Source organism: Peromyscus leucopus, chromosome 2, assembly GCF_004664715.2.
Source record: "Peromyscus leucopus breed LL Stock chromosome 2, UCI_PerLeu_2.1, whole genome shotgun sequence".
In the NCBI taxonomy this organism is placed as follows: Eukaryota; Metazoa; Chordata; class Mammalia; order Rodentia; family Cricetidae; genus Peromyscus; species Peromyscus leucopus.
In genome coordinates, this window is record NC_051064.1 from 145,233,177 (window position 1) to 145,257,549 (window position 24,373).

General features: G+C 47.7%; 1 protein-coding gene across 7 annotated transcripts in view; it reads right to left on the minus strand.

Annotated features, from left to right (window-relative positions):
• Positions 1 to 233: 233 nt before the first annotated feature.
• Positions 234 to 24,373, minus strand: part of Vps13d (vacuolar protein sorting 13 homolog D) — a 234,045-nt gene continuing 209,905 nt past the window's right edge. For all 7 annotated transcript variants that reach the window (XM_028860132.2, XM_028860131.2, XM_028860135.2 and 4 more), the window contains 3 exons: positions 11,182 to 11,313; positions 4,729 to 4,969; positions 234 to 2,944 (listed from right to left, as the gene is read on the minus strand). In XM_028860132.2, coding sequence (XP_028715965.1) covers positions 2,813 to 2,944; positions 4,729 to 4,969; positions 11,182 to 11,313 — 505 coding nt within the window. In that variant the 3' untranslated portion in view covers positions 234 to 2,812. The remainder of the gene's footprint in view (positions 2,945 to 4,728; positions 4,970 to 11,181; positions 11,314 to 24,373) is intronic.

Here is a 24,373-nt window from a genome sequence, read left to right on the forward strand (position 1 = left end):
CCTGCAAGCTCAGCCCAACAGACCTGGGGCAGTAGTGAGCAACATCCAGCACACAGCCACTGGAGGTCAGAGCCACTTCCAGCTGCTCACTCCAGGTGTGCGTCTCCCAGAGGCTGCACCTGACTGCTGTATGTTTGAGGGCTGTCAGTGGTGAGAACTCGAGAATTCTGGCAACACAGGGAGGAGGAGGGGGAGGAGGAGGAGGAGGAGGGCGAAGGAAACAAACAAGCATGGGAAGTCAACAACGCATTTTATTTCACAGGAGAACAGTGCCAACTCTGGGGTATGCAGGTTGGTCGCAGTCTGTGTTTACATAGTGAAGAACCAGGTACTGTATTTTCCATTCACTCAGCAGCTATGGTGCTTTTTATTCATTTATTTTGAGGCACAAATGACGCTTGAACACAAAGTGGCCCTGGACCCTTTTGAACACTGAGGTGGGATGAGTATCCACCAAACAGTTGGGGGGCTGACACAAGAGTCTACCTCTCAGCCTCCTCCATGTAGGCCTGGGGCAGGGATGCTCTCCTGCTGGGTTTCTGATGGGATCCAGGAACTGGGGTGGCTTCTGACAACTCCTTCTCCACCTTCCCTTTGTCTGCTAACTTCTCCCAGAAGAGCTGTGTTTGAGGCAGTATGAAACTGTCCCTGCAAAGTCTCTGAGGCCACGGCCTAAGTACCAACTTAGAGGAAACAGGAACTGTGGAAAGACCTGTTTCTTCTGGAGCTTTGCACTCTGTCCTGAGAAGCCAGGAGGCAATGGTGGAAGCCCCTGGGGTTTTCCCCAGGCCTGGCATGAGGGCTGTAGGGCCAGGAGAACTGGGAACTGCTTCACCCTGTAGACCCACCCTATCTGGTCTCCAAACATCATTTTAATACCTGCTTCTTCTAAGGCTAAATATCAGAGGGAGGAGGTGTGCCATCATAGATGGACAGTTATTTAAAGAGCTGATTAAATTAGAAAGGAGCCAGAGGGAGGTGTCTGATTCTCCCTGGGTCCTCCTGAAGCACCAGCTGCAGACTGAGAAACCCAGTTTAAGGGGCCCAAGGCAGGGTGGATTTCCCCTAGCAACACTAGTTCCTTCAAATGGTTAGGATGTTTGAAGTAACTTGTCCCAGCAAGTGGCAGGGGACACACATTTGCAAAGCTTCTGAAGCCTCCTCTGTAAGAGACCAAGATCTCAGGCAGTGAGTTACTTACTGATAACAAGACCACCGGCTGGACTTGTGTGGGTATGGGGGTCCAGGCTGGTGAGCAAGGCTGTGAGGAACTACGGCCCCTCAGCTGTGAGGCTCCAACAAGAGCACTGGCACCATCCTTTCCTCCCCAGGGAGCAACAAAGTGCCAACCACCAAAGTCAAGTCCAGTTCAGGGAAGATGGCAAATTTGGAGTTCAAGAAGACAGAGCCTTGAAAACACTATGTAGCTAAAACACTCCTTTAGGACTGCCCTTACCTATCGATGCTTATGTGCCATGGTGGACACACACACACATGCACACACCCACACAGGGGCATTGGTGAGGTGAAGGAACAGCTCAGCTGTCGTTGTGTCTTGGAAGGATTAGAATGATAAACACCAACCTCTTCCACATACCCACTGGGTCACCTGGATCTCAGCTATAAGTGTGACAAGATTGTAGAAATTGGCTAGCTTTATTAAAAAAAACAAACAAATAAAACAAAACCCCCACCAAAACCATTAGGTTTGATTCTAGTGTGGGGTGAGGCCCACCCCCTCCATCTCCTGTTTGCTTACTTCTTCTAGAAAAGGGAAATACCAAAAGTAAGACCCAGGAAGCCCCTGGCCCCCTACCAGGCTTCAGATTAGAACCAAGGACAACCAGGCTTTGGCCAAGACCTAGTACCAAGCTCCCAGGCATACCCTTTCAGTACTCACAGTTCACACCCTTTTTTGGAACTCTCTCCCTCCTCATCCTGTTCCCAAGAGGCCATGGTGCTGTGAAATCAGCATGTGGTTTTATTAAAAGAACACAGTGGGCAGTGGAATTCTTCTTTTAAACTTATGTCAAGAGAACCCACCAATGCTTCAAACTTCTCTATTCACAAATTGCACGAGGAAAACCTGCATGGTTGCCATGTGTGGGCACACACCCAGCAACTACCATTTGATCTCCCAGTTGGGTGGAGTGTTTGGAGAAAGCCAGTAGACAGAAATTAGAGAATTGCCTGAGAAACTGAAACACTGCCTGTAACATGGGTGAGAACAAAGATGGGCATGATGTCAGTCTCTAGTCCTTTCCATGGTGACTCTGCTTCTGCTCCCGTCTAGGTGACTGAAGGCTCACCCCTGAACACTGACTGCATTTGCAACTCACACAATGTACCCTCAACTTCCAAAAACATCTTTCCATAGGGACTCCCCTGCAGGAGTCACGTAGAATTAGTGTGACAGAAGATCCAGTCCAACTTTACATTACTGTACAGGTAACAAACCTTCACACACAGCACAGCCCTGCTCGGAAGCGTCTATATATTTACAAACACACAGTTGTACATATATACATGTTAACAAAATACAGAGCATTCTAAAAATTAGATCCATCTTAATACATTTTTAACGTTATTCAATCAATACTTTTAAAAATTATTTCCCCATAATCTAAAGTAACTCCCTGCCCCACAAACTAATATGGTTTCTGTTTACATTTTTCCCTGTGAGAATTTCTTTTCCCTTGTTCCTTGATATCTCCCCCTAAACCCTCTTCTGGCTTCCGTTAACATGAGTCTGGGTGTCGGTCCTCCTGGTTGGGTTCTGTCTGGAGCATCCCTCTCCATCAGTTGGATGTCCTCAGGAATCCAGCTCCAACTGCTCTTGATTCTCACTGAGTCTTAACATAAGTTGCTGTTCATAGTAGAGGCTCTTTGCATAGTTTATTTCTTGGGATAACTTGACAGCAAGGACCTCCGATTTCACATGCACCTAGGGAGGAGACAAGGATGAGCACACTGGCCTGAGTGGGGTGGCCAAGCACAATTAGAAGGCATGGGCAGGATATAGCCACACCAACTACACAGCAGCTCCCATTTGAGCATCCAAGACTGAGTCCCAGGAGCCTGTGCCTGCTTCACTCTGATCCAAGCTTTCACTTTATGTCTCTGGTTACTAAGGCAGACTATCACCACCAGCATTTGTGGCCCTAACTGGTGAGATTCCAGTCAGAGGTAAGGCAGGGACAATGGAGGGAGCCCCTTATTCAAGTCCAAAGCCTGGTTGTGGCCAGCACAGGAAAACAAATCAGCAGCGAGCAAGTGCTTGCAAACTTTCTTGTCCAGCATGCTTCACTGCTAGCCTGCCTTGAAAGAGGGAGACAGTGGTGGGTAGGCACAATTGGTGGGAAACGCACACTCTGGGGCATAACTTTCAATCAGCCAGCTCTAATGTAAGCCAATGATCCAAGGGGCCTGATGTGGTGATATTGTGTTCCCCAAAATATTGTATACCTTAATAAACTTATCTGGGGTCAGAGAACAGAAAAGCCACTAGTTAGGCAGTGATAGCACACACCTTTAGTTCTAGCATTCCAGAGATAGAAATCCTTCTGGATCTCTGTGAGTTCAAGGCCACATTGGAAAAAGCCAAGCATGGTGACTCACACCTTTAATCCCAGAAAGCCAGCCTTTAATCCCAGAGAGTGGTGGTAGAAAGCAGAAAGATATATAAGGCGTGAGGACCAGAAACTAGCAGCATTTGACTGGTTAAGCATGTGGCTGGTTAAGCTTCAGGCTTTCCAGCAGCAGTTCAGCTGAGAGCCATTGGGATGAGGACACAGACCAGCTGAGAAGTTGACCAGGTGAGGTTATCTGTGGCTTGTTCTGTCTCTCTGATCTACCAGCATGGACCCCAATAACTCGCCTCGGGTTTGATTTTATTAATAAGAACTTTTAAGAATCCTGCTACAGCCTGACAAGTTCAAACCTAGTCCAGTTCATTGCTGAGAGAATGGGGAAGGTTGAAGACTCAGAGGAGAGACCCAGCAAGACGGCTTTTCCGGTCTATAGAAAGACCAGAGATGCACACAGCCACTCTGAAGGGTGCAGCTTTGGAGATGTAGCAGGACCAACACCTGGTACTGTGGCTGCTTCCTCACACCTGCTCTGTTGTGGGCTCACTGGCCCAGCTTAAAAGAGTAAGGAACTCTTCAGTCTAGACACTAGCTTGGGGATCAGGTGGGTCACCTGGGTCTGAGCCCCAGCGTGTGCCAGAGTCAGCTATGTTGCCTGAAGGAATCACCTGCCTCGACTTCTTCTCTAGCAGCTGAGGGAAGAGTGGGAAGTGCAGACTGGAAGACAGAGGAGCATCTCCACCTAGAAGTTCTGACACAACCCTCCCACCCTGCAGAGATAAATATCATTTTCATTTACAAATTCCTTTTGAATGTGCTTCACATTACTTCTCTGCATAGATCAAAAGATTGTGGTTTCCTGATACCAGAAAAATAATCCAGTGTGTGCTCTGTCACCCTCCTGGACTCGAGGCATCAATCAGCACTTAGTACCATGGTTCAGGGACACAAAACTCTATGGAACATGGTACCAGCTGTGTTGATGGGTAACGGAGGCACAAATGCAAGAGAGCACACCCGAGCTTCCAGCAGAGTGGGAGAACACTGAGGGCAGCGCAAACCTCCCACTGCAGTCCTCAGGGTAAAGTGGGAGACAGAGCAGGACTTGTCCACGTGAGTGGCAAGGAGCAGCTGTACTCACCATTGGCTTCTGGTGGGATGGGCCTGGGATGGACACGCCACTGCTGGAGTTTGCAGCCTTCTTGGTCACCTGCACATACACCTTCCCATGGTCTTTGGAGACAAGGCAGTGGTAGAGGTCGTCATATTTGACCTCGAGGAAAATGGCCTCTCGGTCTATGTAGTCCCCACTCTTCAGGAAGTACACGGCTTTGGAGGAGATGAGCACACAATAGCTATCGATGTTCTCCACGGCTATGAAACTGCGAGGGGAGAGAGAAGAACATGGGATGCTGAGCCGCTCCATGGTGGGGCCAGGCCATCCCTTGATGCTCGAAGGGGCAAAGGCCTGCTGAGGTCTCTGGGGTCTGGAGCCAAGGCTTACCCAGGCTTCCCAGTTACCCAATTGTGCATGTGTGTGGCTTCATTCCTCCGGGCCTCATTTGCAAATTTGTATTAGGAAGGACTTGGCCCCAGGAGCTGCTGTGAGGCCTGCATTCACGGCACACTCCCAGCTGTAGGGTGCTCATGAACAAGAGATGTCAGCCAAGAGTTTCAAAAACAGAAACAAATTCCTGTTCTGAAATGGGCTTCACAGGGTGGTCAGTGAGCTTTTGGATAGCTTATGAGTTAGAGAAAATGGAAGCAGTGCTTTGCTGACAGGACACGTAACACAGACCAGCTAGGCCACGAGAGGCAGCACGCGGGGCTAGAAGATGGGGAGGGACAGGTTTGCCAGATTTGCACATCTGCATTTACTTCTTCCCTCTGACAGCACTGATGAGAGGTCACCTGACCCCCATCCAGTATGGCCAGGGACACGGGGCTTGAGATACCAATTCCTTCTCAGAACTGTAGTCATGGCTTCTAAGAGATCCCAGGCCACTAAGAAACAGCTTAGCTTTGAAAAAGAGAAAGAAAAGACTGAGCCCTAAGCACTCTCAGCAGAGCTCATAGGCTGATGTGGAACTGCATGCAGGTCACATCTCTCTGCTCAGCTGTCACCCTGGAAGCCACAGTGACAGCCTTCCCAGCTTGGGGGCCGCCTGTATCTTATGCTGGCCTTTCACAGTGTGCCTGGGCATCAGGGACAGCAAAGACACACTGGGTGACGGCAAGCACACTGAGAGCTGGCTGACAACAGGCTAGCTGTGAACCTCAGGGTTTTACATTATGTTTGCTCAGAGCCAAGGCTCCACCTGGTACTGCCACGGACCCAGGTCCAGGGTAGCCTTGGTCCAGCATCACAAGGCACGAAATCCTCAGAGAAGGCAGTAGAAGACCTGCTTGCTGGTAACCAGGGGCTTTCCTGTCAGACCCAAGCGTGGCTCTGTGCAGGAGGAGATCTCTAGACCACACTTCACTCCCCTTCCCCGCTCCCCCAGCCTGAGTCACCATCGTTACTCTAGAAGCTTCCCCAAATGCCCTGGCCCTTGATTGCTGACATTTCAACACCTTGGCCTGCCAAAGTACTGCCAGAGGATTCGTACTGTTTCCTGGCTGGGCATCCTGGCTCTCAGTGGTGCTCTAAGCCTGGGTGTGGTCCACTGTATGCCCACATGACTTCCCGAGTACCCACCACCGAGTCAGTCACCCATGAGGACTTGCTAAGTATCCACCTTGTTCTAGTCCTCATTTTAATTATGGCTCCCATGACAAAAATTGGGGTTTGCTGTTCTCATTTAACTGGTTGGCAATGCTGAGAATGTAGACTTGTAAAGTCTCACTGCCAAAATTAGAAGCGCCCAGTGGCCCTTGGTGCTCAGCCGGCTTAGCACAGCCTCCTCACGTCCCACACTCTTGAGAGCCAGGGGCCGCATTACTGAGTGAGGAGAAGGGAGCAGGGGAGCACATGGAGAGCCAGAAAGACAGAAAGAAGAGAGGACATCACGGGGCCAGCTGGAACTGGATGGAAAATGAGGCAAACACACAAAGTAATTTTGTTCTGGGGCACAGGTGGACCAGCAGTTCAGCCATGAAAGCTGTCCCTGATGCTCTGAGGAGACTCAAAAGGTGGCCAGGAGGCAAGGCGCTAGCAGGCACACACACATCACAACATCTAGCTGAGACTGCCTCTCTAGCCTCCCATTAGTGATCCATCCTTCACTAAGGCCCTTCAGAGGCCCTTCTGACACCAGAAAGATACATTTATACCCAAGGGAGCAGAGGCTGGCCCTGAGCACACTTCCCAACCTCCCTTCTAGGAGGACGCCATGGCTCGAGTCCTCTTACAGGCTAGGAAACCTAAGGAGGAATGGTGACTCCTAAAAGGCAGACCAACTGCGTGGTGAAGGAAAGCTGGGCTAGGCAGGCAAGGAGGGCCCACGAGCCCTCTGGCTAGGTGGCTTGCATTTGGCAGCTCAGTTCCTTCATCTCCGAGAGAGATGGTGCTGCCTACCAGCTCCTTCAGTTAACACAAGCCCGAAGGGATGCATGATGGGCAGCACAGCAGCCCCAATTGCCACATCTGCACTCTGGGCCCAGGAGCCCTGCTCAGGCCTGGGAATGCTGCTGCTGCTGCTAGTCGCATTCACTGTTCTAAGGCCTTCAAATCAAAAGCAGATAAGAACCAAGGGCAGGGTTGAGAGGAGAAAGAGAGCTGGGCAATGGCTGTCTCCCCATCTTCGCTGACGCTTCCCCTGCAACCCATTACTCAAGGTCAAGGTTTGGGGTCCCATCAATAGCACTGTTGTCATTCTGCTTGATTCCTGCCCCCCAAAATCTGGAAGCCACATCAAAGGTTCATTCAAATGGCTCCCGAGCAGCTCCTTCACCCGCTGATCTGATCCCGAACTTGTCACTCACTGCGAGGAGTCGACTGGGGAGGAGAGGGGGCACAAAGTAGAGCTCCCCACCTTTTCTCTGTGTCTGCACACCTGCAGGCCAGCTCTCTACAGGCTCCGCCAACAGAGCAGGAGGCCGCAGCTGGACACCAAACTCTGACACCTGTACTTGACTTTGCACTCTCTACCTACAGCCACTCTCACTGCCACTGGTCCACAGGTGACAGAGGAGGGACACCCCATCTGTCCCCTGATCTGTTGACTCAGAGGGCAGAGAGGCCCTCTCAGGAAAACTAACCATTAGAGGCCCCATGACACACGGCTCAGACTCCTTTTAGGACAGAGACCCTATGTGGCAGGCAGTGGGTGGCAAGTGAAACAGTAGAGAAAATCTCATTTTATCCCTTTGTCTCATCCCTCCTCCCACACAGGTCTACCTGACTTGCTGAGGAACACCATGGAGTTCATATTTGGCCTGGCACACAGTGAGACTTAATGCCTGGTCAAGGATTCAGACAATGGCAGTGAGAGGGCACTGGGATCTGGAGGGGCCCAACTGCACACATGTGCAACATTGGGGGTGGGGTGCCAGGCGGCTGTGCTCCCACAGAACTTTTATCTGGGCAGCTGGGGAACCTGTCAGACACAAGTCTCTGGGTGTCAAACATTCTTGACAGATTAGTTCCTGGCTTGGCAAGTGGAAGCTGGAGCTAGGCTGTGGCTGAGAGATACAGTACCCATCTAGCCATGTAGGGCCTGGGATCCATTCCCAGCAAAGAAAGGAGGGAGGGGAGGGAGGGAGGGAGAGAAGAAGAGAGAGCTCACAAAGGGGGCTTCACTAGTATTTGTTTTCTGAACTCTGTTTGATTCTGCTAGCCATGTAAATGAGCTGCTTTCATTGTAGGAGAAAGGTGGCATTTTAGCATGCTACTTTGGGCAGGATCCTCTTCCTCAAAAGTCCCCCCTCTCTTGCCTCTAGGGGACAAGCACCCAAGGAGAAAAACCTGAGGTTTACAAGCCCATCTTGCTTTCTTTTTTTTATATACTTTTCTGTATTAAAAAAAGTCTCCTAAACATTACTTTCTGTCTAAACGATGAAAGGCCCCAAGGGCCGTCCTGCTGATGTGGCAGCTCCTGGGCTTCGTGAAAAGGTGAGAATCAAATCGCCCTTGGACTTGCAATCTGAATGTACAACCTTGATGAAATACTAGAAGTAGGTATTTCACAAAAAACAAACAACGAAAAGACAACTAAAACATAACTGCTGGCCTCAAACTAGACATTGCTTGGAGAAGCTAATCATACAGAGTGTTATTTTAACACCATCTTCCTCCGGGTTCTAGGCTAGGACTGAGAAGTAACGGACGAACCTCCAATGAACCTGCTGTGAGGCCTGAGCAGACCTAAATCAGATGTCAGTGACAATCTGTTCAATACTGTTTAATTAAATGGAAAAAACCCCACAAAACTAAATGCAACTTGATGTGGGAGATCAAAGTTGAGGCTGCTGTGGTACTGGGGACTTTGTAGGGTTTTCACTCCATCAGGAAGTAATTACACAATATTTTCCAGAAGTAAAACAGTGAGTCTAACTGGAAAAAAATGTGGAAACATTTAGTTAGAACAGTAGAGCAAGGTATTAAAGACCCTTTTAACGGGTTAACTCTGAGGGGAATATGCAAATAATGAGGTCCTTAAACATGTTTTTAATTACAAATCTAGGATAAAAGTCAGAGGCAGAAATCGGCACCCGAGCTTTTCCTGAGAAAGAAACCCCTTCCTGTAGACAGATGTCTGGACCACTTGCATTGCCCTGAGGACAGGCTGCTAAGAGAGGACACGCTGAGCCACGTCTGCCAGAGACCCTGCTGACCTCTCCTGTATGCCCAGAAAGACTGAGGTCACATGTCTCCCTCACCACCCACTGGCCAGGTTCCACCCTCAGCTTGGGTGGAGACACAGGGTTTTCATCTTCAAAGTCAAAATTCATTCAGCCAGTAACTGTGCCTAGATCATGTGAACTTCAAGCATTTCATGAAATTGATTTCACCCTGACTCCAGATCTCAGCTCCCTGGCCTGTTTCCAGTGTGTGCACCACATGGGCAGCAATCCCATGGTGACCAGATTATACAGTTTTCCCCTCTTATGAAATTCTATTACAAATGAATCTTGTAGCAAAGGACCAGGGATGAATAGAATAGAGGTAGGCTAGCAAATAATTTAAAATATAGCACACAAAGATCTATAATTTTACTTAATCTATTCCCCTTTTTGAGACAGGGATGCCTATAGCTCAACTGACTATGCAAGATGGCTGAGGATGACTTTGAACTTGTGATCCTCCTGCCTCCACCTCCCAAGTGCAAATGCCACTACTTTTGGTTTATGCAGTGCTGGGGATGGAACCCAGGGCTCAGTGTATGCTAGGCAAGCATTCCTCACCCCTTATTTAACCTTTGATAGCACTCCTAAATCCCCAGTGGCTGGAAAGTGGGTCATGAGTTAATACAAATGTTGAACTGCAGCTCTCCAAGCTGAGTTTATCGAGTGATCTGAATCCCAGGCACTGCTCTGGGTTCGGAGGGTTCTCCATTGAGTGGAACACCCTAGCCATCATTGGCTGCCATTCTAGTAGCATCTATACCATGTCCTACTTGGTTGAGAAATGACTCTCTAGGCCTTTGAGTTGGAGCCCAAAGTCCTATCAACAATGTGGTATACAGGCCAGTCTCAGCCCTCTCAGACTTCAGAAATGGAGCTCTAAGTTTCTGTGTTGTTGTTAGGGAGCAGGGCAGGCTCAAGAGAGGAAATGCACAGCACTATCTAGATATGCTCCAATGATACCATGCAGGACACATCTAAGAAGATGCCATAGCCCACCTCCCGTTCCTGGACTTCATTTTCTATGTCCCCCATATGTCCCCGTTCAAACAAAATATGAGATGTGAGTTGAGGCCTCTCTGGTACTATCTCCCAGTAACACTGAAGGCCATCCCAGGGGCCAATCTCTCCCTGAACTTTTTCACCAGCCAGCAACACCAGTGTTCAGATCCTCCCTAGCTTGCCTCACCTTAGAAAATACAAATTACACCAGCACGCTGCTATGCCCCAAATGCAGTCCTCTCACATCGGGTCAAATCACAGAGCACTTTACATTCTGAGGGTTTCCACAGAATATCGCCAAAGACTGCCATGGCTGCCACATCAGCTTAGAATAATCTCAGTAGCCGCAAATGTGACAAAGTCCTGGATTACTAAAAGAGTGACAAAACAATCAAGAAAACCGCATTTCTAGAACATTCGATGGGTAATTGTTTGCTACTTTTTTTGTGATTCATTTCACTAGCATTCTGTAGCAAACACTGGATACCAAAGTTTATAGAAAATTTTTATAGGAAAGACCTCTCTGAACACCCCATACACTGGCCTCTCTTTGAGCTGTCTACAGAGAGACTCACACTTCAGAGATGACACAGCAAGTTCCACTCTGGAACAGACTGAGAGCCATTCCCTTTAGTAAAGGCCATTTATAAGTAGTCATATTGACACCCATCAGACATTTAGGACACGCAATCCTTCAGCCTCTCTCAAGGGCTTCATCAGGCTGAAGCTCCTGGGTCACAGGGAAGTTTCTCAGACTCAAAAACAGACAAGGCAATACAGTGGACCTGTTTGTCCAGCCCCCACTCACAACTCATCTTGGATGTTGTCCGTCAGCTTGAAGAGCTGCTCCTGTCCTTCTGCCTGGCTCTCAGAATATCGAGGAAGCAGCCCCTGGGGGCCAGTGCAGCACCGTGGTTTCCGAACCCTCTGGGCTTGCGTCCTGGAGGGGCAAATGGACAGGAAGAGGTTAAGTGTCAAGGTTAAAGGGATCGTTCATCCTCATTTGGAAAGACGCTGCTTATAGACAGGAACAAGCTGCAGCAGTTATGTCATCTCGAGCATGCCCACTGTGAATTCAGACAATCCTTTGGCTACAGGATTATTGGCTCAATCAGCTGATTTCCTTGGCCTCCATCTCACTTTCTGTGTAATGGGCTGGCCCAACCTACCTCTTGCCTGGGAGATAATATGAAAAAGCACCCATCAGGCTTGTGCTAGAGAGTATAGGTTACCCATTGCTGTGGCTCTTTCATTATCACTAGCCTCCCAGTGGACCACACTGGTATTATGTTTTGCCAGGAATTTCTTTGCATTGGCCCGCTGGGGACGTGGAGTGGGTTCAGGAGGAACACCAAGGGGCCTAGGCTTTACTGTGAACCTGCTATGCTGCCAGGCTCCTGAGGGGTGAGCTCAGTCTCCTGGGTAAAGGGTAAGGAATGCAGTGGCCATGAGAGGACCAGTCCCAGGCCACAGCAGCAGCCCTAACTCATGCCACTTGGCTGTCGGTTGCCCAAAGGAATCTGCTTTGCTATGGCTTTCAGGGTCGGCTGCTGTTGTCTTTTTCCACAAACCATAGACAGGGTAATTGATAAATACTTTTTGGTGTTTTCCTAGAAACAGGAGTCCATATTTGTCTTGGAAAGGCGGTGCATACTTCAGATGACTGATAAGAGTGTACCGGGTCTGTCCTCAACCCTGTACTTGCTGTACTTTTTATTATTTGTTCCTGGAACCCACTGAAGCAAAACATCCCTCTCTAGACATACCTCAAAGAGAGGAACAGGAGGCCACACTGAATCAGCACTTCAGAACCACGTACTGGTGGTAGTGGAGATGGACTGATGGGGGAGAAGTGTCCTGCAGGGCAAGTCGGGGTAAGACCTTGGAAGCAGCAGTCTGGAACTTGCCACAGGCTATCTGAAGAGCTAAGGTCATTGCAAGTGTTTCTGAACCCAAGTCAGGCTGAGTTCACCAGGCTATGGTTCTAGAAGGTGCCATGGAGGATGTCTGATAGCTGTTAGGAAGTCAGGTCTCTCACCCCAAACAAGTCTCAAATATTTAGTTATGAGTTGTGCTTTTCAGGAGTGACATGGAGACTTGGAGGAGGCGGCAGTGGCTTGCACTGAGGCCTGGGTAATGGGTTAGCTTCATTTACAGCACATACTTACATATTACCACTGTGCTTAGTCTCAATCCCTTCTTCAAGGTTTAGACATATGGATAGCTCTCACCCCAGAGTTCTCCCTGAAAGCAGGGGTGGTGGTGTAGGCATACACTGTGAGTCCACTGAGAGAGGAACTTCATAACTGCTCACCTATGGATGCTATCAGATCACCATATACAAGGGGTCCCTAGTAAGGAGCTGGGTGGACTTTTCCAGGTAGCCTGTTCTAGTCTCCTGGCCTGGCAAAACAATTGCTGTCATTTCACTGTCTAGACAGACCAATAACATGTCTTCCCCAAAGCATTCCCATGGTTCTTTTGCCTAAGAGGCTCCTGAAAGGGCCATTGGCTGCCAAGCAGAAGACCAAATATCCCTCCAAGAGGCAGATGGTGAGGTCACTTTTCTACCTCCTTTCAATTAAGGTTTGATTTTCCTGACACGCTGCCTCTCAACTTGTAGAGATACCTGGGTGTTTACTGATATGTATTTCACATTAACTATTCCCACCTCTCTACAGCTCCTAAAAATGGCCTGTGAATGTATTTGCTTTGAGATAGGGTCTCACTATGTTGCAGCCCATGCTGGACTGGAACTTACTATATAGCTCTAGCTAGCCTTTAACTGGCTGCTCTGCCTTAGCCTCCTGAATGCCAATTCCCCACTACCTCAGTAAGAATGGCCCTTCTGGAACATAACTTAGAGCAAGCCAGTCACCTGTTCAAAGGACATCATTGCACTGGCATATGTGTGTGTTTGTTGCCTCCATGTGAACAGCACACACCACAAGAAAAAGTGTTTTGTCTCAGCAGCACCTGGCTGCCTGCAGCGACACAACAGAATCTCAAATGTTTGGTGGCTTTCACTGAGCTACAAAGCAAAGATGAGGTCCTGAGATTTGAAAGCTAATAATTATCACAAGGTGAACTAGCAGAATCTCACCTTCATAAGAGAAATGTCCAGGGTACCTCTGTCTAGCTCGCTAGGGACAGTAAAGGATAGATGTGAAACTGGAACCTTTGTGGACATGTGTCCTATTCCTTACAAGAAAGAGACTCTCTTTTTCTTAGTGCTTGACTGGGGTGAAGGGGAAACCAACTGTGAACTGCATCCCTCTGAAGGGACCTAAGGAAGTCTGGCAAGTCAAAGAAAGGTAGCAGCAGGCTCCTGCTCGTGAGCTCCTAAAAGTCACACCTCACAGGAACTGTGGCCCAACTCAGAATGGAAGAAAATGTGCCTCGTGTTACCAAAAAGTTGAAGTGCACACAGTAATTCCTTGACTCAGTGGCCTCTATGAGAGCCCTTCCTCAAACGTTCTCTCTACTCCCAATTTTAATCTTCTAGCCTGCAGACTATAAACCCACAAAACATCTAGAACGAGCAGGTAGAACAGCTCCCTTGTGGACCCATCCTTACTGTGTGTCATGCTCATCTCCTCCATGTCTTCCCAGCAGACAGTAAACTACCCCCAATTTTTATGGTCCTCTCTTGGTGGTCTACCAAACACAAAGGGCCATGCTGGACTCAATGCTTAGTGCTAGAGCCTGGAGAAGCACACTGTGCTGGTGAAGGATCATTGTCATGTCACTAGGATATACAGGGGAAAAAACACAGTCTCCCATTACAACCTTACCTCAAAGAGAGGACACAGCTCGGTAAATGAGGGGTTCCCTCACAGAGGGGTGATTTGGGAGTATTCTTTATAGAGGCGGAAAGGCAGATTAAAGACACACTTCCTCGTTCTTCTACAATGTTCTGTCAGTGACTAAAGCCAGTTTTTCTTCTCTAAAACACAACTAAACTTTCAAGTTCTCATGTGCAAGTTGGTTAGTTGTGAGCAGGTGTTAGGGGACAGTGTTTAAAGTCATTGTGAGAACAAATATGGACCCAAACTGACTTAAGAGCTTAAAAAATAAAAAAAGATAAGGAAATGTTTTCAAACCCAGGGAAGAGCTGGCAGGAAGGTTACAAAGTGACCTTCACCAGGGAAAAGGAAGCACTGTGGTAGAACTGTTCTCATAGTCAGTATGAAATCACAGTGTTTGGGAGGCAGAGATGGAAATGGTTGCGAGATTAAAGCCAGCCAAGCTACTGAGACTTTGTCTAAAAACAAAACAACTAAAACCCCAATCACGTAAACATGAACAACAAAAAAATATATAGTAATATATAAAATATGTATCAGTAGAGTCAGACTTATTGCACAAGGTCCTAAAAATACATATAATCATATGTATATGTATATCCGTGTATACACACACACACACACACACACACACACACACACACACACACAAACACAAACACACACACACACCATGAACTCAAATCACCCTTACAAAGAAGTGCATCCACAGATAACAGCAATCCTGCATTTGTTCTTGCACTGCAACTCAGGGACAGGTGTCTAGTTTACAAGACTGACACCTGTGTCCCAGTGAGCCGAGCATTGGGAAGAGGAATAGGATGGCTTCCTCTTGCTCTATTCAGGGCCTGCCACCATCACTGGCCTTTTTCTTTATTTGAACAAATACAATACACAGCCCCACTGCTGACCACAGCCTGGGTGTCTTCTGCATGCAGACACCCATTCCTTCTCTCTGGCACAGCCCCAATTCTGAATCTCATGTCTAATGCCCATGCTTTTCGTTCTTAGGCAGTCTTCCCACACTTCAAAGCATGTTCTGACACACCAGTGCTGTCTATGACTTCTGATCATGTTGGGCCTATTGAAAGAAGTCAGCCATTTCCGTGGGCAGCTGGAATTCACTTCTGTCTGTTTACTAATACCCTGTGGCATGAATGTCTACGGCACATCTGAGACTGGCTAAGGTTTTGGTATTGTAAGTGATGTGGTTATGAACATGCTTGTGCATGTCTCCTGGTGACCTTTGGATTTGGATATACACAAACACACACATGCATGCACACTTTCTGCCAGATTTCAGGATACAAAAGTTTGCCTAAGAGGAGAATTTGAGCGACCTTTAAAAGGGGCAAAACCATTTTACACTTCTGCTGTGATGCAGTTATGAGACGCTAGCTACCTACAGCCCTTCCAATGCTTGGTACTGCCTAGGACAGCGCTATCTAACATGCTCTCACTGGCCACATGGGTCCTGAGCCTGTGGCCAGAGCCACAAAAGAACTAAATTTGAAATTTACTTTTTTTCCCCATTTTTCTTTATTAAGAAATTTTCTACTCACTCCACATACTATCCACATAAGAACCTGTCTCAAACAAAGGAAAGGAAAATCAGGAGTGTGGCATAATCCCAGGACTCAGGAAAAGGCAGGAGGATCAGTAGTTCAAGGCAAGCCTCAGTTAAAAGCAAATTAAAGGCCAGAACTGGACTACATGAGACCCTGTCTCAAAGGATCAAAACAAAACAAAATTCAATTGATTGATACATCTGTTGTATCTTGGAAAATACTGATCCAGAGTCTATTTAAATTTTATGTTTATTTATTTATTGTGGAGGGGGTGCATGCATGCCATAGCATATGTGAGGAGGTCAGAGAGCAGCTATTGGAGTCTCACTGTGGGTTCTAGAAATCAAGCTCAGGTCCTCAGGCTTGGGCAGCAAACATTTTATCTGCTGAGCCATCTTGCCAGCCTGGTCTAGATTTTTCAGCCTGCTGCTGGAGTGGGTATAAAATGGCCTCAGCACTTTCTCACTCCATCTCCTCCTCTCAAATGAAAGAATAATGGTGTCCTGTGATGGCTTAGTCTCAGGGGTCAACTTGACTACATCTGGGAATCAACTAAAACCCAAGCTGCTGGGCACTCCTGGGAGGGACTTTCTTCACCTGATTATTTGAACAAGGAAGGCCCACCCTCAGTCTGGGCCACACCTAATGGTGGCAGCTCACGTGAAAGGCTATGGATGAAGGAAGCTTTGTGTTTTGCCTGCTTGTCCCCACTCTCTATCTATCCTGTTGAGGCTGATTCCAATGTACTCTGAAGACCAGCAGCTCTCCAGGAATCCTCTAGATTTGGACAGCAGAGACAGTCAGCATTGTGGACTGAACAACTGCCGGATCACAGATTATAAGCTAGTCTGCTTATATCTGCACATTCATTCTACCAGGTTTGCTTCCTTAGAGAAGCCTGACTAAATGGTACCCACAGGGCAGTAGTATGGCATTGGTACTAGGCATGAAGGTCAACATTGAAGCTGTTCTGACCCCCCACTGCTAACTGTCATGATGCCACTTGAGCAGTGTCTGGCACCACATTAAACAGGAAGTGGGAAAACCTCCTCACTCACCTCACTTTGGTTAAGTGCTTCTTGACCAACATTGAGAACAAGAGTCAGTTTGGTGTGTGCAGCGTCTCTGCCTCCCCAAGCCTTTGTTTAGCCAAAGGTCTGCGGTGCACTTAATTGCTGCCAGCTGGGGACTGTCGGCCATTTTAAGCCCTCAGCTGCTGTGGTTTATAAATTTCACAGCATATAGGAAGAAGCAGCCCTTCCAGTCAACCAGCTAATCCAAAATGTCAGCACCAAATGAACTTGAGCTTTGAACTCCATGAAAATGTCAGGAGGCGGTGATACACCATGGATGCCTCTTCCCCCAGGGAAGGGGCTACTCACACAGTGGCTGATATACTGCAGATACCCACCCAGGGAGAGCTGTCCATGAAGACTTACTTCATCTGGCAGGGGCTACTTGACAGATACCGGGGCCCCCAAACCAAAGATCAGAGCAGGGAAAATAACCTGTGTCACAGTCTTGAAGCAATAGTAAATCCAAACAAGATGGCGGGCACATCTAACCAGTTCCCCTTGGTTGATCTTGCCTTTCGGCCTGAGGTCAGCAGTTGGCCAGGCCATGACTTGTTCTTTGCTTATATGATGAGTAGCTGTGTCACAGTTCCGTTAGTGGGAGACAGATGGTTGTGTACATCCACCCCGGCATGGTGCAAGCTGATAGCTGGTTGAGAAGTTTGTCATGGTCAATGTCTATCAACCAAATGGCATCCACAAACCATCAGTAAATGAGTAGACTGTGACACCCAAGCATAGTAGATGTTTATGCAATGGAGGGCTGCCATCTAACTGGGGGTTGTACATGCTGACCTCTGTGGAGTGATGGATGATGCTTACATTATTATATATTTGAGCCTACAATTTTTGTTGTCACTAACTATCTTACTGTTATGCAGTCTGCTCAACTAAGCACAAATAATTAGACTGAGAACAGAAGGTTGGCCCAGACTCTCTAACACTGACTGTTCACTGGTAACAGCTACACGGTATCGGGTCTTAGCTGAATGGCACCATCAAACATTTACCATCGTTCTGAATGGACCCAAACAGTCCACCTGCATGGCACCACCTTGCACTGGAGAGCCCAGTTTGGTTAAAACCCACTCTGATGCTCACTGCTGTACAGTGTCTGGGGTCCAGAAGACCTCTGGCCTGCAGCTCTCTCCTCTGCCCCATGAATCCATTTCCAAAGACTGAGGAAAATGCTTCTCCTGGAAGATTCCTCACTCCACTTAGTGTATGCCTGGTGAGAGACTACACTACATGAGTGTGAAAATCTCTCAAGTCTGACCATTTTCCATGAGAAAATGCCCCACCAATAGTTAAAGGCAGATATACCACCACCTTTTAGAGGCTACTCACAGATAGCAACCAAGCTTTGGCTTGTTGAATCTTGAAATGGGAAAACGATACCAAGTATTTCCTGGGATAATTTGGATTTTGGATACATGTGTCGAAAGAGATTAAGTCTTCCTGGAATTACTGAGTAAGCATTCAAATTAAGGTAGTCAGAAAAACAAACCTGCTCAGAGGCCTGGGAATGGCCATGCCTCCCTCTGGTTCTCAAGCTTGAAGGGCAATTCCATTATTTACAAACTGTTTCCTCATTTATAAAACAAAGCTGATGACTGGCAGGATGGCTCACTGGGGAGAAGCACTCATTGCCAGGCCTGACAACCTGAGTTCAATCCCCAGAACCTACATGTGGAAGGAGAGAACCAATTTCCATACTCCACCGTGGTATGTACACCCTCATACCACATGCACATACACACAGAGATGCAAATTAATAAATGTAACAAAAAATTAAAATGGAGCTGATAATAGGGCTGTTGCTAGTAGTAAATAAGTCACTGAACGCATAGTGCTTAAGAGTGGAGGCTGGTCTCTACAACACACTGCACAGAACGGCACCCAAGGCACAAAGGAGGGGTCCTAGCCCACACAGAAGGGCCAGGGGAGACTGGTCTCTACAACACACTGCACAGAACAGCACCCAAGGCACAAAGGAGGGGTCCTAGCCCAGACAGACAGGCAAGGGGAGGCTGGTCTCTAAAACATACTGCACAGAACAGCACCCAAGGCACAGAGGAGGGGCCCTAGCCCACACAGAAGGGCCAGGGGAGGCTCACAGCTTGCCATGGAAGTGCTTCCCATCCCCTTTCCTGCTGACATTCCACCATGCTCCCTGGAGCTCTGAAGTCATGCGTAAAGCAACACACAAACTCCTATACCATACCATTGCCACTGAAAACGGGGGAGATGTTGACTCAAGGAAGCATAGAAATCCTATTTATATTGTTAGGTTTTAGCAGTCCAGCAGGGGCTATTTCCTGGACTGGTTTGCACCCATCAGTGGGGTTCACACCTGACTTGTTTATAGGGGTCAAGGCTCTCTGTAATCTCGTGCATTTGGAGACCCCATGACACTGTGACCAAGACAGCTGGTAGGACTAATGCCAGTAGACATGCTGCTGGGACTTCAACAGGAGGACAAAGATACTCCAGACTTTTCTCTTGGTCAACTGCCTCCAGGGTGAGACTATCTATTTAATTCAGCTGGCTGAGGAGGACCCAGAAGGCTCACTTTATAATGAATTCAGCACAGCTGGGAGCTCTGGAAAAGGTTCCCCAAATGTCATAAATCTGTCTGCATTCTGAGGTTGCTTTACTTTATAAAACGACACACAACCTTGAGGATCATTATAGGAAAGGGGCACTTCACAACCAAAGGCTTTGTATTCTACCAACGATAGCAAACCAGAATCCAGTGCTTACCAGAATCACAGTCCTTGCAAACCTGTCACTCTAATGCTAACTCCAGGACTGTTTTCATGAGCCAAAGCTGAGTCTGTAATGCTAGGGACAAAAAGCTGATTTTCAGACAATTTCTGACAAATGACTACATAAGGTAAAAATCCAATGGAAGAAATTCTCTCTCAAGAGCTGATCTCTTTTGAGACCAGGGTAGCATAGAGATGAACAAGGGTTGGTAGGGAAAAGAGAGGCAGAAGGATACCCTAGCCAAGCACTCAGTTGATAACACCGACATGAAATATCACATACACACACACAGCACATAGTAGGACTCATAAAATTAAGTGTTCAGCACCTGCCTACACTTCTTCAAGAACAAATAAGTCAACTTAGAATTCCTAAATGTGGCTGGCACAGTGGCTTTCACCTTTAATCCCAGCACTTGGGAGGCTAAGGCGGCCAGATTATCAAGTTTGAGGCCAGTTTGGGCTACATAATGAGTTCCAGGCCAGCCTGAGCTACAGTATAAGTCTTTGCCTCAAAAACCCAAAACCTTGCCAGGCAGTGGTGGCCAACCCCTTTATTCCCAGCACTTGGGAGCCAGAGGCAGGCAGATCTCTGTGAGTTCAAGGCCAGCCTGGTCTGCAGAGCAAGTTCCAGAACAGCCAGGGCTACACAGAGAAACCCTGTCTTGGAAAAAAACAAAACAAAACCAAAAACAAAACAAAAACCAAAAAGTCAAATCCTTGCTGGTGGCACATGCCTTTAATCCCAGCACTTGGGAGGCAGAGGCAGGAGGATCTTTGATTTAGAGGCTAGCCTGGTCTACACAGAGAAACCCTATCTTAAAAAACAACAAAACCAAACCCAAAACAAAACTCAACCCAATGCAAAAGTGTAGTATTTATAGTTTTACTGTGACAAGCACTAATGTGTGTGTGTATTGGGGGAAGGCTGTGATGTGACTCCCTGTAAGAGTGACTCCTAAGGAGCATTTCCATTGTTGTTGGACATAAGAACATTTCCCCTGCTCTATTCAAATACTAATTTCCTGAAATAATGTCTGTAAAGAAGCAGTGCTAACCACCCAACATTCAATAAATTACAATGGACATACAATTCTTAGAGTTGAAATAATCTCAGGATACCACCTTTAGGAAAATTCACCATAGCCAAGGGTTTACAAAATACATATATATCAATGGCAACTCACTTTCTCTAAATGCAGTTTGCAATATAATTCCTCCCTGTACATCCACTGCTGCCCTTGAGCCCCCTGCCCCAGGGTCTCCTTGAGGGCCAAAGCCAAGCAGACGTGGAGATGCTACAGCTCTGGGAGGGCTTGCTGGTAGTTTGCTGACCACTTCAGGACTACCTGCTGGCTCAACCTAGGGGTTTCTCACGACCTTTTCCTGTCAAACAGAGAAGAGAGGGTGGAAGGCAGGGACGGCAGGAAAAGAGAAGGGACAGTGGGAAAAGAAAGAACTCTGAGGGAATGAAAGCTGTCCAGGCATCCAGGCTCCCCAGCTTCAGGCCTTGCAGCTGAGCTGCAGGGGACAGAGGGAGAAAGGAAGGTTCCAGGTATACCTCCTTCCAGCCCAGACACATCTGAGATGAATGTACAGCTCTGAAACTGTAGGAGCTGGTATAGAAGGGCCAGGTGAGCAGAGAAGGCTGGTTGGCAGCAGAGCCTCTGGAGCCTGAGCAAGGAGAAAGCTGGGAGTTAAGAATGACCCAGGAACCCCTGGAGCACAGGAATGCCGGACTTTCCGTTGTGGGGGACACAAGGAAGCTCCTGACCCAGGTCACATGCTCCCAGAGGGTAATTGGCAGCTTTGGAGGAACCATGCAATGTCTGCATTTTCCCAAGAAGGAAAAAAAGAAAGAAAGAAAGAAAGGAAGGAAGGAAGGAAGGAAGGAAGGAAGGAAGGAAGGAAGGAAGGAAGGAAGGAAGGAAGGAAGGAAGGAAGGAAGAAAAAAAGAAAGAAAGAAAGAAAGAAAGAAAGAAAGAAAGAAAGAAAGAAGGGAAGGAAGGAAGGAAGGAAGGAAGGAAGGAAGGAGGAAGGAAGGAAGGAAGGAAGGAAGGAAGGAAGGAAGGAAGGAAGGAAGGAAAGAAAGAAAGAAAGAAAGAAAGAAAGAAAGAAAGAAAGAAAGAAAGAAAGAAAGAAAGAAAGACAGACAGCCAGCCAGCCAGCCTGGCAGCCACACTGGGTCCAGCTCCTCATGGGAAGTCAATGGTATCTTGACACTCAGATGGTCAATGGCTCAGAAATGTCTGACTCGGTGATCAAGTCTCTGAATTCACTCAAACACCAAGGAAAGGCCTCCTCAGGGTCAATATATGGCACATGCGATATCAGCCCAATTTAGGTTTCTTTGATCTTAGGGACAACCAGACACCTCCGGTCCCCATGCCCTTCCTCATCAGCTGGATTTCTTGCTGTTGATCCTTAGGCTTATCCTATGGCTGAGCTCTCACAGAAGCCAAGGTCACCTCCAGTCAGCCATACCATCTAAACCCAGAGATGGTACTCTGTCTTGAAACTTGTGTCTGCCTGGCTCTGGTCCATCAGTCCAATGTCCTCAAGACTACCCTAGCTTTTCATACCAAAGAAAACCCCTCTCTTTGTTCTGACTCTTGCTATAGGGCCAGGCATAAGCTCCTGCAGAAAGACGTGAAGGAGAGCAGCCACGTGTTAGAATGCAGACTGGGTTCGGCAGTGTTCTTTCTAGACATGAAGGAAACAGAACAGAGCTGGCATCTTGGCCACACCCTTTGGTCCCTCTGAGAGGGGCTCATTTCTGCCTGGGACCAGGATGTCCCACCTGTGACAGAGAGCATTCTTTATTTGGTGATAAAACAATCAAGCTGTCTGTTAATTATGTGCTGCCCGGTGTTAACATGAGCCGGGCTGACTGTCATAGTCCATCAACCCTTGGCAAACTGGTTTGTTTGGTCTGGACAGCAAACAACATTCCACACTACTGGATTTTTTTCTCTCCCAGATCCCCTGCAGCCTTGTTACCCCCCCCCCCAGACCTTTTTAAAAATTACAATCTGTTCTGCTGTCTCAGGTTACAGCCTGTAAACAATAAGCAACGCTGATGAAATGCAAAAGGCTGAAAATCTGTAAAGCAGAAAGGTCTGTGGGATGTCCCCCATCTGTGTCACATTAAACACGCACTCAACAGATCTGCTGAATCCTGTCGAATCAGGACCCCAGGGGTGACACGGGCCAGAAGGGCTCTTATGCTGTAAGCCACAGCAGGGCTGAAGGCCACTGGACACAATCATGGAGGGGTGGAAGGGGGCACCGGGGGAGGAGACCGGAGCTCACTGCAGATTCGGCTCTCCAGCCTGCCTCTGTCTGGTTTGTGCATGTTGCAAACTGGCAGGTCATGAGGGAATGGCCCCTCTGCCCTTCCTTTAGTCCTTGGTGGTTCAAGTAAATAACAGGTTTTCATTGACAAGGTGACTCATTTGAAAGGTTGGCTCTCCATACATTACAATGACTACAAAACAAACAAGCAAACAAACAGAACAGAAGGAAATCAGGCTACTGTAGCTGTTAACAAAATGAAACTCACTTGGGTTGATCCCTCATACTTTACACACAGGCATACAGCGAGACCCATGACATACACTCACTCTCTTGTGAGAAAAGAGTGGAGCATGAGAGAAGAACCGGCATGTTTGGGTTTTTTGTTGTTGTTGTTGTTTTGTTTTGTTTTTGTTTTTTCGGTTTTTCGAGACAAGGTTTCTCTGTGTAGCTTTTGGAGCCTGTCTTGGAATTCGCCCTGTAGACCAGATTGGCCTTGAACTCACAAAGATCCACCTGCCTTTGCCTCCTGAGTGCTGGGACTAAAGGTGTGCACCACCACCACCACCACCACCACCACCACCACCACCACCACCACCGCCCAGCTCAATTGGCATGTTTTAAGCTGTGGCACTGTACTGTTCTGTGGGTGACTCAAACACAACGGAGGGGTGTGTGTATGCCCCAAGGCACTGGGAAAATGCCCATGCATCATGTATGTTTGTGGCACTAACTCTTGCACATGCATTTCCCATCAGCCTTAGGTGAGAAGACACCAGGTTGGGACTGGGCAACTGGCATGCGGGGTAGGGCTATGGCTGGTGGTATGAATGTTTTGACTGAATCCCAAACACTCTAGCCTCACACTGTTCCTCTCAGGAGGTATTCACTAATATTTCACTTTATGGTAAAGACAAACATGTCTTCCTGGAAGTGGCAAACTTGACCAAAGGTCTTTCTAATTCCCTCGGACTCAGTGAACTTATTCGATATCACATTTGCTGAAGAGACTCTCAGCATGTAGACTCCATCACTGTTAGGCATCTGGACAGCATGAAGGGATACCAGGAGAAGGTAATACTGAGAAGCTTACAACCAGGAAGGTACAATTTACATTCTTGCCCTTCCGTGTGTGTGTGTGTGTGTGTGTGTGTGTGTGTGTGTGTGTGTGTGTGTGTGTGACTTATATGGATATATGTACACACACACACTGTCTTCCTCTGTTGTTCTCCACCTTGATTTTTGAGGCAGGGTCACTCACTGAACCTGGAGTTCATGGTCTTGGCTAGCTGGCTGTCCTACAGGCTTTAGAAACTCACCTACTCCCAGTGCTGAGATTACAGGTATAGATGCTGTATGTAGCTTTTACACTGGCCCTGGGGATCTGAACTCAGGTCCTCAAGCACATTACCAACAAAGCCATCTCCTCAGTGCCAAGGTCTACATTCTTTTAAAATATTTATTTGCTTTCTTATATGTGTGAGAGTATTT